This window comes from Acipenser ruthenus, chromosome 9 (genome assembly GCF_902713425.1).
Source record: "Acipenser ruthenus chromosome 9, fAciRut3.2 maternal haplotype, whole genome shotgun sequence".
NCBI lineage: Eukaryota > Metazoa > Chordata > Actinopteri > Acipenseriformes > Acipenseridae > Acipenser > Acipenser ruthenus.
Genome location: NC_081197.1, coordinates 46,312,956 through 46,331,312, shown reverse-complemented (window position 1 = coordinate 46,331,312; position 18,357 = coordinate 46,312,956). Strand labels below are relative to the sequence as shown.

The window sequence follows — 18,357 nt, the reverse complement described above, 5'->3', positions numbered from 1 at the left end:
CCTTGTGATTGCCCAGGAAGCCCCGAACCACTGCGACAAAGCTGTTCCAAGCCGCTTTCTCCTTACTAGTGAGCTTCTTGGGGAATTCATTGCACTCCAGGATCTTCTTTATCTGTGGTCCGACGAAGACACCGGCTTTGACCTTTGCCTCAGACAGCTTAGGGAATAAGTCTTGAAGGTACTTGAAGGCTGCCGACTCCTTATCTAGAGCTCTGACAAATGGTTTCATGAGGGCCAATTTGATGTGCAGTGGTGGCATCAGCACCTTCCGGGGGTCCCAGCCGTAATCATACTTCAAGGCGTCCAGCAAGGTCTTGATGCTGTTGTAATCCTCTTTGAGGTGCACCGAGTGAGCCAGGGGAAGAGACGGGTACTTGTTACCATTATGGAGCAGCACGGCTTTGAGGCTCCTGGATGAGCTGTCAGTGAAGGACAGTATAACGAGAACATGATGGGAGACTACATTTGGGGGCTGATTCGTGAAAGTGATTTACAGTATAATCGTAAATCTCAAAAAACTACTCACTTCTAAATCTTTTGTAGTCATTTTTGTATTACTTTAGTATAAATACATGTTAATTTGGATTCATATGTTGTTTTTTTCTGACTATGTGAACGAAAAGACACAAATTCGCCCGTTTTCTCATTGGAAATAGGTACATTTCAAAATATCACTGTCCTGGTGTGAACAGGATGTGAGTGGTGATAATAAAGGCAATGTCCAGACCAGAGTTCTCCCAAAAACGTCTGTGTTTTTAATGTCAATAATTGCAATAAATAATAATAATAAACCCCCCCCCCCTTTTCCCAGCGATGGTATCGGGGGGAACACGGCAGGGTTACAGTCCTTAATAACAAAAGAATGACACTCCTGAACCACAATCCTCCGTGCACGAAACTGTGCTCTTTCTTCCGGGGTCGTGGTGAGTGCTGGTGCTGTGCTGTGTTGTGCTGTGAGGGACGTGCTCCGGGTCTAATGCTGGCTCCGCGGCTGCAGCTCCCGACTCTCACTCCTCCTCTGATAACGACACAAAAAAACAATAACAAACACACAGGCTCCGGCTGAATATCGTCATCAGCGCAAGGGGCGTACTAACGTAGCTGCTTCCCCTTTTGTACCCAGAACCTCATCCCTGCAAGCAACCCGTTGCCATGGTTTCTCCACTAGGGGCTCGCCCCGCAGCTGATTGCAATGGAATCCTTCCAGGTACATGCAACTACGCGCTCCCCCTAATATGGTCACCTTCCGGTTTCTTCCTACCGTCAAGGCAGTCCATCTAGGAGGAAGCATACGATCCACCTTACCAAGCGCCTTCTTTGGTCGGGAGGGAGATTTACAGTTTGAATTCTTTCTCTCTCTGTCACACATCTCACCCCTCAGAGTGATGCCGAAGGCACACTCGGCCAATTCTAAGTTCCCCAATGGGCCCCCCTCCCTTGAAAAAAAATCTGCATTTTGATGCTCCTTACCCGCACGATGTTTCACTGTATAGTGGAAGGGTTGCAGCGCCAGATACCACCGAGTTATCCGAGCGTTATTGTCCTTCATCGTATGCAACCACCTTAAAGGAGCATGATCAGTGACAAGAGTGAAAGAACGCCCCAGCAAGTAATAACGAAGGGCATGAGTGGCCCATTTGATGGCCAAACACTCCTTCTCAATGACGGAGTAGTTAATCTCCCGTGGAGCCAATTTTTTGCTCATGTAAATAATCGGGTGTTCTACCCCGTCAACTTGCTGGGACAGGACCGCCCCCAGACCAATCTGGGAGGCATCGGTCTGGAGGATGAACTCCTTACTGAAATCTGGTGAAATAAGTGCTGGGGCCTGGCATAGTCTCCTCTTAATCGTGTCAAAGGCCCCCTGACACTCCCCTGTCCACTTAACTATTTTTGGAGCCGTCTTTTTGGTGAGCTCTACCAAGGGGTTAACTATGGTGGCATACTCGGGGATAAAGCGGCGATAATAGCCTGCTAACCCCAATAGTGATCTCACCTGCGGTTTGGTTCTCGGGATCGCCGTCTCCACTAGAGCCTGGACTTTAGAAGCGATCGGCTTTACCCGCCCATTACCCATAAGGAAGCCAAGATACTGGGTTTCTTGTTTGCCGAATGCACACTTGCCCAGGTTAGCCGTCAGCCCCGCCTCCCTCAGAGACTGTAGGACGGCCGAAAGTCTAATAATATGCTCTCTCCAGGTAGAGCTGAAAATCACCACGTCATCAATGTATGCAGCGGCATACTGCTGATGGGGCGCTAGGACCTGGTCCATCAGTCTCTGAAAGGTGGCCGGGGCTCCATGCAACCCAAAGGGCATGGTCTGGAAATGGAACAAGCCACCCGGGGTAGAGAAAGCAGTTTTCTCTTGCGAACTCTGGGTTAGTGGAATTTGCCAGTATCCCTTCGTCAGATCCAAAGTCGAAATCAACCGCGCTCCTCCCAGTCGGTCGAGGAGCTCGTCTACCCGAGGCATGGGATATGCATCAAACTTGGAGATGGCATTAACCTTTCTGAAATCCACGCAGAACCGAGTGGAGCCGTCCTTCTTAGGCACCATCACTATCGGGCTGCTCCACTCGCTCCGGGAAGGCTCAATGACTCCAAGCTCGAGCATATCCCTCACCTCCCGGCCAACGGCACCCCTGCGACTCTCCGGGATTCGATACGGTCTCTCTCGAACCCTGACACCTGCGGGAGTAATAATAGCATGTTCAATCATATTAGTTCTGCCAGGCAAGTCAGAAAAAACATCACCAAATTGTTTCACTAACCCACGGAGTTCACACTTCTGATCAGGAAGTAACTGTTCCCCCATCGGAATGTTAACTGTAGCTGGTGTACTGACAGAGGGACCAAAATCCTCTTCTATACTGTCATTGGCTATAAACAGGGCCTCCCTTTCATTGTAGGGTTTTAATAAATTAATATGGTAAATTTCAGTTTTGTTCCGGCGATCGGGTTGTCTGATTTCGTAGTTTACATTACCAATTGCCCGCATCACCTCATATGGTCCCTGCCACTTAGCGTATAGTTTAGACTCCGAAGTGGGAAGTAGCAGCAGTACCTTATCTCCTGGCCGAAAAGTCCGAATCCGTGCTTGTTTATTGTACTGCTGCTCTTGCCGATGCTGAGCCTGTTTTAAGTTCTCGTGTGCCAAATGACCAACCAATTGCAGGCGATCTCTCAACATAATTACATATTTCACTATGTTTTTAGCATCTTTATTTTGCTCCTCCCATCCTTCCTTTACAAGATCAAGGACCCCTCGTGGCTGTCTCCCGTACAGCAGCTCAAAGGGAGAAAACCCGGTCGAGCTCTGAGGCACCTCTCTCACTGCAAACATCAGGTAGGGAAGGAGTTTAGCCCAATGTTTTTGCTCCTGGTTGACAAACCGCCTCAGCATCTGCTTCAATGTCTGATTAAAACGTTCCACCAAACCATCCGATTGCGGGTGATAAACGGAGGTCCGAATGGATCGAATTTGTAATAATTTATACAGTTCCTTTAAACACCGTGACATAAAATTAGTTCCGTGATCAGTCAGAATTTCTTTGGGGATCCCTACTCTCGCTATGATCTGCACTAACTCTTTTGCAATCGCTAATGCACTAGTGGACCTCAATGGTACTGCCTCTGGATATCTGGTCGCGTAGTCCACCACTACTAAAATATGCGTATATCCACAGTCAGACTGGCTCAATGGGCCCACTATGTCCATTGCAATGCGTTCAAAGGGGATATTGATCAGGGGCAGTGGAACCAATGGGGCCGGGCGAACCCGCCCCGGCGCTACCTGTTGGCACTCTCTACAGGTTGCCACATACCGCTTCACCTCACTGTACACTCCCGCCCAGTAAAATCGAGCCAATATTCGTTCCTGAGTCTTTTCGCTACCTAAGTGGCCCGAACAAGGGACATCATGAGCCAACCGCATGATCTCATGTCGAAAAGACTGAGGAACGAGTAACTGTGTTACAGTCTGCCCTGTGCTCGGGGCTCGGGATACTCTATACAGCAAATGCCCAAGCACAATGTGGTGAGGGTATGTGAGCGGCCGATTGCCATCTACTTCCTTCCCCTCGATAGACCGAACCTGCCCCCAGAGGTTAGCCAGCGTAGGATCATTTTTTTGCTCGTACGCTAGATCAACATCTCGGTCCCAGACTTTCGGTATATCGAGCGGGGATATGGTAGCCTCAGCACTAGGGGTCTCAGTAACTCGGCCCGGTCGGTCACACTGGATCCCAATTCCCTTTCCCTGGCGTTTATCAGACGTGGAGGAGTCTCCTACCAAACCCCAACCTCGTGTCATTGATGCGCCCTCCCATTTTTCCACCCTTCTCTCTCGTTTAGTTTTTTTTGGGCGGAACCGAGAGGGGAACAGATCAGCATGCAGCGGAAAAATATCTCCAATAGTTTCCCCCGCTGCTCCTATGGTCTTACCGGAGACTGGCTCTACCTTTTGGTTTATAATTGTTTCGAAACATGGCCAGTCTCGACCTAAAATAACAGGGTATGGCAACCTTTTTGCCACCGCCACAATTACACGGCGGGTGTGACTACCAATGGTCACATCTAATTTAGTGAGGGGGTAGTCCTTGTTATCTCCATGGATACAGGAGATGACCACTAACCCACGTGACCACCAAGGTACCCCTTCTAAGAGAGTTTCCGAAATCAAGGTCTGACCACACCCAGAGTCCACTAATGCGTGGGTGCTCACATTACCAACCCGCACATCAACAATACAAGGTCCCTCCCAATCATTACCCCTGGACTTACCTGTCGCCGGTACCAAATAATGCGAAGCCGCACCACACTCCATTGCTGAGGGGCAATTCCGGGCAAGGTGGCCGACCCCATGGCACCGGTAACATTCCAGAGGGAGAGGCGCCCACGGAGCCTGATTGTCCCGCTGCCGACCTGACAGCGGGGAGGGGGCCCCTGTTCTACCCCAGCTGGGGGTTGACCTCGGCCTCCAGTGTTGTGGAGCGAGGCCACCCGTTGGGGAACGTGAGGGTGCTGGTCCAGACGTGAAGGGTGTGTGTGGGTGAAGGGGCCCAGGCCTTGGGCCCGCCATCCTGGGTCTGATGAAGGTCGGCGTGGGATGTATCGGGGTGGGCAGCGGTGTGGGCATAGAGTCCTCGTACCCCTCAGCCAACCTGACTGCGGCGTCCAGCGTGGTGGGCCGGTGCCGGCTGACCCAATTACTGGCTTCTGGCCCCAGCAACTGTATAAATTGTTCAATGGTGACAATCTCAGCCACCTCCTCTGCTGTGCGTTCACCAGGGCAGAGCCACCGGGTCACCTGGTCCACCAACTGCTGGGCCATTACTCGGGGTCGGACTCCTTCGGGGCGTTGGTACTCCCGGAACCGGCGGCGGTGCGTCTCCTCCGTGATGTCCAGTCGCTGAAGGATGGCTTTCTTTACCACATCATAATCCATGGCTTGTTCATGGGTTAAAGCGTGGTAGGCTGCCTGGGCTTCCCCGATCAGATTGGGTCCCAGCTGGGTAGCCCACCACTCCCGAGGCCATAGGGCTGCTGTCGCCTGCCTTTCAAAGGATGTTAAATAGGCCTCGGGATCATCCTCCAGCGACATCTTCACCACTTTAGGTTTCGGAGGCGCTACTGCTGGTTCGGCCACCAGTTCCCTCCTCTGGTTGGCCGCGAGGAACATGGCATTCATCCTCTCCATCACCGCTGCCAAGGTCTCTTCATGCCTCCGTGCCTGAGCCTCCATCATGGTGTTCAGTGCTGCAGGGTCCATTGTAAAATCCCGTTTCTGACACCACTTGTGAACAGGATGTGAGTGGTGATAATAAAGGCAATGTCCAGACCAGAGTTCTCCCAAAAACGTCTGTGTTTTTAATGTCAATAATTGCAATAAATAATAATAATAAACCCCCCCCCCCTTTTCCCAGCGATGGTATCGGGGGGAACACGGCAGGGTTACAGTCCTTAATAACAAAAGAATGACACTCCTGAACCACAATCCTCCGTGCACGAAACTGTGCTCTTTCTTCCGGGGTCGTGGTGAGTGCTGGTGCTGTGCTGTGTTGTGCTGTGAGGGACGTGCTCCGGGTCTAATGCTGGCTCCGCGGCTGCAGCTCCCGACTCTCACTCCTCCTCTGATAACGACACAAAAAAACAATAACAAACACACAGGCTCCGGCTGAATATCGTCATCAGCGCAAGGGGCGTACTAACGTAGCTGCTTCCCCTTTTGTACCCAGAACCTCATCCCTGCAAGCAACCCGTTGCCATGGTTTCTCCACTAGGGGCTCGCCCCGCAGCTGATTGCAATGGAATCCTTCCAGGTACATGCAACTACGCGCTCCCCCTAATATGGTCACCTTCCGGTTTCTTCCTACCGTCAAGGCAGTCCATCTAGGAGGAAGCATACGATCCACCTTACCAAGCGCCTTCTTTGGTCGGGAGGGAGATTTACAGTTTGAATTCTTTCTCTCTCTGTCACACCTGGTCACAAAAGCAAAGTTTGTGGGGAATAATAGCCATTTTCTATACTTTTGAGGCATAAGCAATTAGGAAATAACACTTACTACCCAGGAACAAAAAAAAAAAAAAAAATTGTTACACAGTGTTATTTGTGACTTCTAGATCATGAAGCCATGGTATGGCAGCTGTCATAGCCTATACTTTGCCATACCTAAATCGCCCCTAATATGTTTGAAAACCTGGTAGTAGCTATAGCCTACAATGTAGAAATAAGTTTTACCCTAACAATTTAAAACTCTATTTTTTTTACCGATACTTCTTCATTACGACGCGCTGCGTGCGCTGACTTCATTATTATTTCGGTATGTTGATTTTGACATAAATGTGGGCCGGTGGACCCGAACTTCCCGGGCCGATTTTTGGTCCCAGTCCGCCCGTGGTATTGGATCAGCGATGCTGTTGGTAAGGGACTGTAATTTTGCTACAAAGAAAAAAGCTAACCGTCTCTGCACAATAGATATAAAGGAACCTGTCTTTGGATCAGATTTACTGTGCTTCATCTGTAGTTCAGTTGTCGCTATTATTTTCCCCAAAAGGGAATACCAGCTTGTTTATATCCTTTTAGGAAACACTGGCACAAAACTTGCATTGGAGCTAAAGCATTGTAAATATGGTCCAACATGAACTGTAAACTATCCCGGACCCATTCCCAACATTCTTACAGTAGGTCTTAGACAGGCCTTTGAGAATAATAGATAGATGAACCAGTCTGCTATTGTGTCTTGTGATCTGTATGGCTCAGCAGTCTTTCTCTGTCCATGGTTCATTGAGCCTGGTTTGTTGATGGCTCAGTGGGTTTGGGTTTGTCTCGCTTCATGGCTCATTGCACTTGCCTTCTTCATGGATCAGTAAACTGAGGTCTCTGAGTGTTACCCATAAGGGGGATTATTGTTAATATGACAGGATTATATTATTATTATTATTTATTTCTTAGCAGACACCCTTATCCAGGGCGACTTACAATTGTTACAAGATATCACATTATTTTTTACATACAATTACCCATTTATACAGTTGGGTTTTTACTGAAGCAATCTACCAGGGATTGAACCCACGACGCTCCAGTCAAGAGTCCAGAGCCCTAACCACTACTCCACACTGCTGCCCTATATATATATATATATATATATATATATATATATATATATATATATATATATTAAATATACAATTGTATTTTATTTTTTTCATTACTTTTGGAAACAGTTTTTTAATGTCTAATAATGTTTTAGTCTAATGTTCATTAGTGATGTCAGTCATCTTAATTAATAAAATGAGCTCTATTTCATTAGAGCGGAAAAGCCTGTCTGCTGTGTTTTTTATAGCTTGTCTTTGGCAAGCTGAGTGATATAGCGACTGATAAAGCTGTAGGGGCAAATGGAAAAGTTAAACAAGTATTCTTGGACTTTTTTATATTAGGAGTGAAGATGTGTTACAGTGTTGCACGTTGCTTTGTTGGAAAGTGTCATAGTTCACAAGAGATCCCACTTCTACAAAATGAATTACACAGTTGAAGAAAGATGCCAAACTAGAAATACTTTTGACAGTAAAATTGAGAACATAAGGACATAAGAATGGGAAATTGGAAGATATGATAGTTGAAGTTCAATGGAACAGATTTAAAGTTATAATGCAAGACATGCAGGACAAGGATATGCCTAAAATGAAAAAGGCCAGGTTTAACCAGTAGTCACCAAGATGGTTAAACAGATCAATAGAAAATAAACTCAGCAAAAAAAATAAGGCTGTTTATGACTTGCAGGAAAGAAGAAAGAGCAACAATTGGGAAGAATATAGGAATATGCTTAAACAAGTAAAAATGGATGTCAGGAAGGCCAAAAGAGATCTAGAACGAAATATTGCCAGGGATGCAAAACATAATCCTAAAAAATTCTTCCAATATTATAAAAGTAAAACAACTGAAAACTGGAAGCTTGCAAATGCCGTGCCATTTAAGAGGGGATAAGACAGACCCAGGTAATTGCAGACCTATTAGTTTATCTTCTGTAAACATGAGGACTATTTATACAGCAACAATATTATAGGGATTAGCCAGCATTTAGAAGAGGGAGGTCATGCTTAACTAACCATATGTGACTTTTTTGAGTATGTTACAGCTAATGTAGATGATGGCAAAGCTTACAATATGATTTACCTTGATTTTCAAAGTCCCACATGAAAGACTTATAAGTACATTAAAATCAGCAGGAATATAGGGGAGGACATGTAATTGGATACAGAATTGGTTAAAAAAAACTGAAAGCAGAGAGAAATTGTGAGAGGTGTAAAATCTGATTGGGGGAGATATACTTATTGGGGTGCCACAAGGGTCTGTACTTAGACCCTTACTGTACCAAGATACACATTGCAAGAATGTTATTATTATTATTTATTTCTTAGCAGACTCCCTTATTCAGGGCGACTTACAATTGTTACAAGATATCACATTATTTTTTACATTCAATTACCCATTTATACAGTTGGGTTTTTACTGGAGCAATCTAAGTAAAGTACCTTGCTCAAGGGTACAGCAGCAGTGTCCCCACTGGGGATTGAACCCACGACCCTCCGGTCAAGAGTCCAGAGCCCTAACCACTACTCCACACTGCTGCCACATTGCTGTTACATTTGCTGGTGACACCAGACTTGGGGGAGTGGTGGACTGAAATCACAGCCCAGCTAATTCAAGGGGAAACTTGTGACAAATTAATTTTAATGTAAAGTATTGCGTATTGGGCATGATAATTCAGGTTATACATTTTAATTGAGCTGAACTGATACGGGACAAGGACTTTGAAAAGGATGATGGGGTTACAGTGGAGTCATCATTAAAAGTATCTCGCCAGTGGGTTGAGGCAATTAAAAAGACAAATAGAATGTTATGCTATATTGCAAAACCATTGTATACAAGTCTAGAGAGGTTATGCTAAGAGTATACAGTGCCCTAGTTAGACCCCACCTAAAATACTGTGTGCAGTTCTGGTCACCTCACTACGAAAAAGACATTGTTGCACTCGAGAAGGTATAGAGAAGGGCAACTAGGCTGTCCCCAGGACTTAATGACATAAGCTAGGAGAAATGGTTTAAAGAATTAATGCTCTTCAGTCGACAAAAATAATGGAAAAGTTGGGTGGGGGGAGAGACTTGAATAAGGTCTATAAAATCATAAATGGTATAGATAAAGTTAACCCAAGACACTACTTCAAATTTAGCACAGAGAGTAGAACTAGAGGGCATAAATTGAAGCTGAGTAAAAGTAAGTTTAGAATAGAAGGTAGGAAGCACTTTTTTTACAATACGCTCTAGAACAGTTGTGCTATATCTTAACTGATGAAGGACTACAAAAATACACTGGGGTAGAAGTTACAGTATACAGTAGTAACATGTTCCTGTATGTTTCTACCAGAGGCAGTCTAGGACTCAGGAGATCCCGTCCTGGAATGGAGTTTCAGGATTGTAAGTGGAAAATAATTGGGAAGACTGGTAATGAATGTAACAGTTTAAGAAATAGGCCACTGAGATCTCTGTGTCAAGACATCTTATTAAATCTGAACAAGATCACCCTCCAATACAGACATGAAAATGGCTTGGTGTATGCCTCTCGTATTTCCAGAGCGGAATGTCCCTTGAGTTTGTAATTTTCCTTGTTCTCTGGGGTTGCGTATTGATTTCTGAAACACAATGAGCTGCACCCTGTCTGGTAGCTCAGGCTCATTTAAACAGCTCTGAAATATAGATGTTGTTTTGTTCCCTGCCTGTTTGTTCTACTCGGTCTACACGGGACAACGCTATGTTTCAACATTTGCACTCATGTTTTATTAACAAGTTGACAAGAGTCAGCAAAACCGCTGTGCTACACTACATACAGGTTTTAATGACAAAACCACAATTGTTTGGGCATCAGCATCTCTTTTTAAAATAATTAAGCAGACACATGTATTTTACTGAATCATTACATTGCATGAAACCAAAGGGAATCCCCTCTACTCTAGGTTGCTTACTAAGTTCTGCGGTGGATATAAGGTTTCTGAAACCTTTCTAAAATATTTTCACCTCCTTGCCTCTGTCGTTAAGTGAAAATAGATTTAGGGTTTGTGGATTCAACCTGACAAAGTTTTTAGATCAATCAACTACTAAGAACCAGGTGAGCACGTGGCAGGATAGTGTCAGAGACTCGGAGGCTGGAAAACTGCAGTGAAAGAGCTGTTGCGCACGTTTATAATACACAACAGACAAACAAACAAAGGCACAGGGGCCAAAATAAAAGATTTAAACAGAAACACTACAAAACAAACTCTGCTGTTCAGGCTGGGCAATGGCCTTTACTAAATAGTCTCTAAACACAGTTTCATAAACTCACCTTACACTCCAAACACCTTCTACATGGTTCTTCCTTTTTATACAGGTGGTCATTCCCCAAGTAGCACTCAATTACCTGATTAGGGAATGTCCACCTGCCACCTGTGTATTCAGTCAGGGAGTGTTTTAACTCCCCACTCACACACACACATACTATTTATTGTAGGGTTAGGCTGACTTAGTATATTTCTGCATTTAATGCTGTTGTTTTTCCCTCTACTCCCCTACCAAACCATTGGCAGGCTTAAGACTGATATTAAAAAAGTTAAACTTATTTGCAGTACAGGTTTCTGTTTGCCTGCATGCTGTTGATTTTTTTTTTGGATATTAGTTTGGATTGAATTGAAACAGGTTAATTGCAGCTACAGTACAGTGGACACACTCAGGAGAGGTGTTTCCTCCATTTGTGGCTGATGATACATAAACCTGGAGCGATGGAGAAAAGGGTTCCGCCAGGGTACAGTCGGTGTTGTGTGCATGCAGAAGAGGAGCTGTGTCACTCCCACGTGCCTTGAATGTGAAGCTTGGTATTCATGTGTGGGGGATGCTGAAGGCAAATACATTTAGTATTATTTTAAAGCTTTTTCAAGGGCTTTCCACAAAAAAACAATGAATTGACATTTAGCCATTGACGCAAGGGGTTGAGCAACCCCCATTAATCCACTTTAGCTAGAATATCCTCACAATTTTAACCTATTTCTACATTTATACACCAATAGCCATAGGAATGCTCTGTTCTGGGTTATCAACAATTGTGTAAGATTGTTTGTGTGGTAATGGTACAGTATGTGTCATTTTACTATATACAGCTGTGAATGCTGATACCGTTGTTAATAATTCAATCCAATAAAAAAAATCTTTGCAAGCTGTTTTGGCATATGTCTACATACTTAAAGCAGATATTCTATTGTCTAGCAGAACCAGGCTTATGTAATGTTTGTTTTAGAAAAACAGTTTTGCTTGCATTTTCCTGCCTGATTGTCCAGTTGTACAGTTTGAACTCTGTGCCTCCTTCGAGTATTTACAATTTGATTTGAGTGTTTTTTTTTTGGGTTGCTTTAACTAGCAGAGATTAGGATTGTGAAGTATTCACTCACTCATTTGGAATGTATTGGCATTAGCTGAGCAGTGTAGTATACTGTGTTATATACTGTAAGAAATAAACTGTCTTATCTGATCTTCAGACTGCTGATCCACTATAATTTCAAGTTACTGTGTTTTTTTCTTTTCTATCCTTGACTTCACAACATCTAATAATTCAGGACTTCCCAAGAAGCTAAAATCGTTGGGTGTACAGCGTAGGAGTAAGATGCCGATGAGCACTGCAAATGTAGTAGCGTCGTTCTTTAAATGAGCAAAATCACAAATGAAATAGTCAGTATCTCGGATATTTTAACTGCTGTATTTACTGGTGATTTTTGTTTTGTTTTACTTGTCCTCCATGTTTCTTTTCCAAATTACATTCAGGCACAAGACAATAAGTAGGCATTGTTAACATCGGCAGAACCAGTGCATCGCTCTGTGTGTGCACAAGCACAGCGTCATGTTCAGCACAAATATATTTATGCTGGTATTCTGGTTCAAACACAAATGCATAGATGACTCCAGTGTCCCGTGTCAAAACAGATTTGAGAATGAGCCATTGAAATGCTTTGAATAGCTAAGACTGCATCCCCTCCTTTTGGTGTCCTTGTAGCCCTTACTATTATCCACCTATTAACTTGCTATCTAATTACAATGTATGCATTCTTATAAGTTCAAGATCAATAAGGTGTTTTAAATTATACAAATGTGCAGTATCTTGTGCCCAGAACAAAGGTAAAATTGCAGAGCTGTGCCGTGCGAGTGTGTCAGCGGAAATTAGTCTCATTAAAGGTCCTCTTTGAGTCTCTCTGCTGGCATGTCTTTTAGCCATGATGTTTAGAATTGGATGCCTTGGTAGCATTTCAGTGGAGGAGGAGGGAGAGGTGCAGTATTTTGCAGATGTCACATCTGATGATATTTGCAGATTCAAGGCCCTGCAGTTGACCAGATGGGAAATTATTGTGCAGCTACAGTATGCTAATTACAGTAAGAGAATCGAGCCGTCCAAAATGATTTTCAACATAATCAGGTTTGCCATAAAATAAAACTGAAAGGTCTGTGTGCGTAATAAAACCAAAAGCCTTGACCCCCTCTCTGATAGCTGCTTTGAAAGCTTTTTGCTGGATATTGAAAACAATGCATCTCGGACTACAAGCTTACCAGGTGCTTTCTGGATTTTGTCACTGCCATGCTCTGACTTTGATCCACTAGCAGACCAGGTTTAGTACCATATTGCTACTATTTAAATGAAAAAGACTCTCTTAGAATGAATGTCAACAACAACTAAAAACCCTTTACTCTTCAGTGGTATGGCATTTTTCTGGTTTATTATAACACATAGTTGGCAACATTTCAGTATTTGAAGAGGAGACTTTGGGGAGTAATCAGTAAGGAGCCATGAGCCAGATTTTTCTGTTTTTCAAAAGGCTGCCTCGCTTGTTTCAGAATACCAGTACAAACTGAATCTCAAAATAAAAGCCTGTTGATCACTAACTTTAGGAATGAGGTAGGTGGAAATTACTATATGGTTTTTGTATTTACAAGCATGTACCATTTAAGCTAGTCCTATCAGAGACTGTATTTTACATATTGGAATAGTTTCTATAATTACTTTTTAGAATATCATTCATGATAGTGCACCAGATCAGTATGATTCAAAAGATGGTTCTGTGCGGTAAACGGCTGCAGTGCAGTGAAAAACATATTATATTACACAAGCACAGCTTTGCAATTATTGCTTCCAGTTTTTAAAAGCTCTGTTTAATTGTTTGCAGAAGGATTTGTTTTAATGATGGGATTACATTATCGTGTTTTGGTTTTTTCTTAAAGGATGATGATTAAAACAAGTCTAAATGTAAATGTACCGGAAATGCAGCTTTTCAGCTTTAAGTTGTGAAGCCCCTTTTCTATAACTTAAATCCATACAACCTGATTGTTTAACAACAGCTGAAATTGTCAGACAGTAGAATGTTGATAATATGTTACAGTATTTACTTCAATCTGTGGAATGTGAGTTGTAAAAAGGGAACACAAAGTCTGCAATCACTGTTAGCATAGGCATGTTGCATAAACATTTCAACGTTTTTTTTATCAGCTCTTTTTGCTATTTGCGACATCCAATCGGTTTTTGGCAAAACGGAAATTAAAATTTAAAATAAAAAATACCAAAGTGCGTTTGTGCAGCCAAGGGAATGGGACGTACCATTATTACACTTTTATTTTTTTTAAACTGTGACAAATAAGCTCAATACATTGTTATTGTATCACTCATACCAATGTATTTTATAATTCGAGACAATGTGGAATGAATACAATAATGTAATGAGAGATATTACACTTTTTAATTTATTATTTTCCTGGTACCCTCATTGTCGCTGCGATCGGTTGTAAGTGGCAAATCGTGTGCAAATTCCGTTTGAGCTTGTGGCTTTTCAATTATTTAATCAACGTGTTGGCTTCGAAGTGAATGAGACATTTGGCAGCATTTTAAAAGCTAGAACGCAGGCCTGCTGCCAGTCCCCTAAAAACATACACAAACTTCTCGTTTATTAGAGCTTGCTACTTTCATATGACTGTATGGATGAGGCTCTTGCACTTTAATTCAATCAATATTGAATGCAGCAAGTAATCAGACCAACGAAATAAATTTCAATATGGACAGTAAACAAAGCTACCTTGATAAAATAAACTGACTTGCTGCCAGAAACATCAAATCTAATGCAGCTTCCAGATAGTTGTCTGCCGTGTCACTTTCACTTGTTTTGCAGCTTTTCCCACTTTGCTGCTTAGTTCAGTTTCACAATGGTTCGGGGGGGGACCTCAACTAACATTTTATTTTCCTTCAATATGCATTTGGCTGTTTTAGTCAGTTTAGCATCATTATTCAATTTCTTATTCGGTCTACACAGAGTAATTTAACAGACGCAACTTTGTTTTAACTCAAAACCTTCCAGCTTCAGCTTGTTACTTCTTGGGATGCATTTTTTAACACAAGGTTTAGGTTAGGGTATGCAGGTGTTTGCGTATGACTGCTTGCAGCACCAGCACCTTTCATCAACAAACCGTTTTAGAAACCTGGAAGGAAAACAGCCCTAGACATGTGAACAACCAGACCAGAGTATGAAGCTGCAGTCTGAATCAGTAAGGTAAGTCTTACTGTATAATAACTTTTTATTTTTTTATTGCCATATTCAAATTAAGTGATGTTAATATGAAGCGTCTGCATGCAGTCAAGTGTGCGATGACCTCCCAAAAATGCAGCTGGCTTAGTGCTAAGACAGCCAACGCTTTTTTATTTTACAAAAAAAATAAAAAAAAGTTTTGGTTTTCAGTTGGGTTTTATCTTTTGTCAGCATCATCCTTTTGCAAATGTCAGTTTTGTTTCGGTTTTGGGAAAATCACAAACGTTGCATGCCTATTCTGAATATATAATGAATGGGTGAATATCTTATGATTACTTAGTTTTATCAGTGTTCTGCAACTATGCCATCCAAAAAAAAACAGCCTCCAAAGACACCAGTTCAGACATTTCCTAATACTGAATTATTTTTTCATTTATGTTGGTATCCGATGTATCAACAAAATCAACAAAATGTCAAGAGTATCAGCAAATTACTGACACGGTCCTGTACAGTATATGTTTTTGGACGCTAGCAGTTCATTGACAATTGTGTAGTATGCAGTCAGAGCTTATCGGAGCTATAGTTAGGCAATGAACACACTCCACCTGCACATGTAATCTAGGCTTGTTAATGTAAAGGTTAGAGACTACTGGGGGACTACATGTGCTCTCACAAACATATTGCATGGAAATTAATTGCTGCCCTAGACCCTCTAACATTTTTCAAATCTAGTTAAGCCTTGGTTGGCATAGGCAACTATCAACTAATGCAAACAAAGTCTTAAAACCCTGTGATTTAATAAAAAAAAAAATGTGTTCAAGGGCTAAACATTAGCTTTCCTCTAAATAAACAGTCTGGCAATCAGAAATAATACAATCTAAAGCACTGTATATACATATGAATCATTAACTTACAACAATATTGAGCAAGAACTATACGTCATAACCTTCCCCATCCTAATGTGTGCAGCGTAATTCAAAAGCAGTCTTGCTGTTCACTCATTGTACTGCCAGAATGTCTTTACATTTGTTTTCTGGTTGAAACAGTCAATCCTTTTTAGCCAATGTGCAACTTTAGTATCCAGCAATAGAAAATAAAGCCCTAACTGTTTTTCTGAGCAATTATTCCTTAATCTGAGCAATTATTAACACTGTGCTATAAAACAAAGGTTTGATATGTCAATTAATTAATGGGACTATAACTATTTCAAGTAATTTTATTGCACACAACATTATCCCCTTTACCTATATAACCATCTCTTCTTGTCTGCTTGTGGTTCTTAGAATCAGAATTGGTGAGTATTTTGCTATACCTAATGCTAAACACAGCTCTAAAACCTCTATAATGATGAAGGTTTGCAGATTGTTACTTCTGCTCTTTTCAATGACCACCTAACACTTCTGAATGCAAAGTACTAGCAGACCTCTTGTCCTTGCAGGGATTTGAACACACCCAATGGTTCCAGATGAGGTTCCCCTTCAGAGGAAACATTTTACACTTATGTAATTCAGGGGAGTGGGAACTAGGGGTCCCAGGGGTGCGGTAGCATTAAGTACAGTGGTGCTGTGCACCTGCTGGTGCAATGATAAAACCTGCTAGTTTGGTGAATTTTATGAGCTGTGTGGGTAATGCACTGTGTCTTTTTACATGGCTTTTGAACACAAAAGATAATCAGCACTGATTGTCACAACAGGGGTGGGATATTTTATAAATCGCACGGTTGCAATCTCATGAGAATCGCTTAGTAGCTGGAACACATTAGATGTTTGTATAGAGTAGAACGGTTATTGAAAATGCCCCCCCCCCAAAAAAAAAAAAAATTCTTCAGCGGCACCACCTGCTAAAATCAGATCAGCCAAATGCCTCTAACTGGGGTGCTGCTGCTTTGTGGAGCAATACTAAAAACACACATACACAGTGACGTTCTGGATGAGCTAGATGCCCATTCCCTCGTGAACAAATTAATCAGCATGACACCGGAGAGCAAGGCAACCTTTTGGAGCCTTCTGACTGTCCTTGTCAACAACGACTACTGTAAATAAAATGCAACTGTTCAACCTGTTTTTACAAGTAAACATTTCTAAATTGCAGTACTTAAATGGATTATAGCATTATACGCTACTTTCTCGATTTGTTTGCTCTAAACGTTTTGTGGTAAGCATGTTGTAAACATTGGTTGCAAAAACTGTGGCTAAACTTTTTTTGTTTTCCTTAAGTAGATAAACAGGTGTTGATGCTGGCTTTGTTTTATTAACATGTTTAACATAATAGCAACTGAATGCATAGCTGTATCATACAGGGGTTACAGTTTGGTTCAATGGCTCTCGGCACACCCACTATAAAAATTGTTGCAGCGCCACTGATGTCATTCACTTGTTGCACTGTTTCACAGTAAATCAGTAAACAGGGTCATGTTCATTCTGCGAGTGAGATATGCTTAAGATAGTAGGTAAGGAATTCCAAATTTGTGCAGCCAAACAAGTAAATGCTTTAGCTACTCAATTGTTGCCAAAGGTCATTTGTAAGATATGCAATCACTGCTGAGGTCAAAACAGTCACTTAATGATTACAAAGTGGCTTGAGAGAATACAATCACTTTTCTACCTACCCAACACTATTATGTTTTTGGCTTAACAGCATTGTTTACTAAAACCAAAACTAAAAGTTGATTATAAACACGAGGGTAGGTTGTGTGGCCCTTTGTGTTTTAAAGGTTGAGTAAGTCAACAATATTTCATCTTTTCAGTACCTTCTCTATAGTGTTTTCAGCATTATTTTTGTTAAATAGCGATGACATTTAGTTTGTTTGCTTGAGTGTTTTTCTGTAATAAGAAAATAAAAAAATACACAGAACTAGTGTGGTTTCTGTTATGGAAAATAAATGTGTGTGTTTGTTCATCAGCCATTTTCAATTCCTGCACCTCAAGATGGCTTTGGGGTTAATCCAAATCTTGAATTTTGCCAAGAAAATTTTTTTTTTTTTTTATTAAGCTGGGGATATTCTTCAACTTTTCCGAGGACAGATATGACTCTATAATATAAAAAAATAGACGGATTACTGAAATATGGGACCCAAACAAGTAACCTAGTTTACAGATTCCGTAAAATGGAAATCCAGTGCTTGTATGTAAAAGTTATCATCCAGGAATTCAAATCTCCATTGAAACTGAGCTCATGTGGGATACCCATGAGGAAAAAAGGCTCCACTTTGTTATACTGTTGTAATGTACTGTACTGATTCTGTAATTCAAATGCATCCATTCTTACAAAGCTT

At 42.2% G+C, this 18,357-nt stretch overlaps 2 protein-coding genes across 3 annotated transcripts in view; one reads left to right on the top strand and one right to left on the bottom strand.

The window, feature by feature from the left end:
* Positions 1–18,357, top strand: part of LOC117405735 (cyclin-dependent kinase-like 5) — a 94,549-nt gene that overhangs the window by 35,701 nt on the left and 40,491 nt on the right. The gene's annotated exons all lie outside the window — the stretch shown is intronic.
* LOC131737930 (zinc finger and SCAN domain-containing protein 29-like) lies at positions 696–6,467 on the bottom strand. Its single transcript, XM_059030100.1, has 2 exons — positions 4,783–6,467; positions 696–1,018 (listed from the first exon to the last, which is right to left on the bottom strand). The coding sequence occupies exons 1-2, from the start codon at positions 5,768–5,770 to the stop codon at positions 1,008–1,010; spliced, it is 999 nt and encodes a 332-aa protein (XP_058886083.1). The 5' UTR covers positions 5,771–6,467; the 3' UTR covers positions 696–1,007.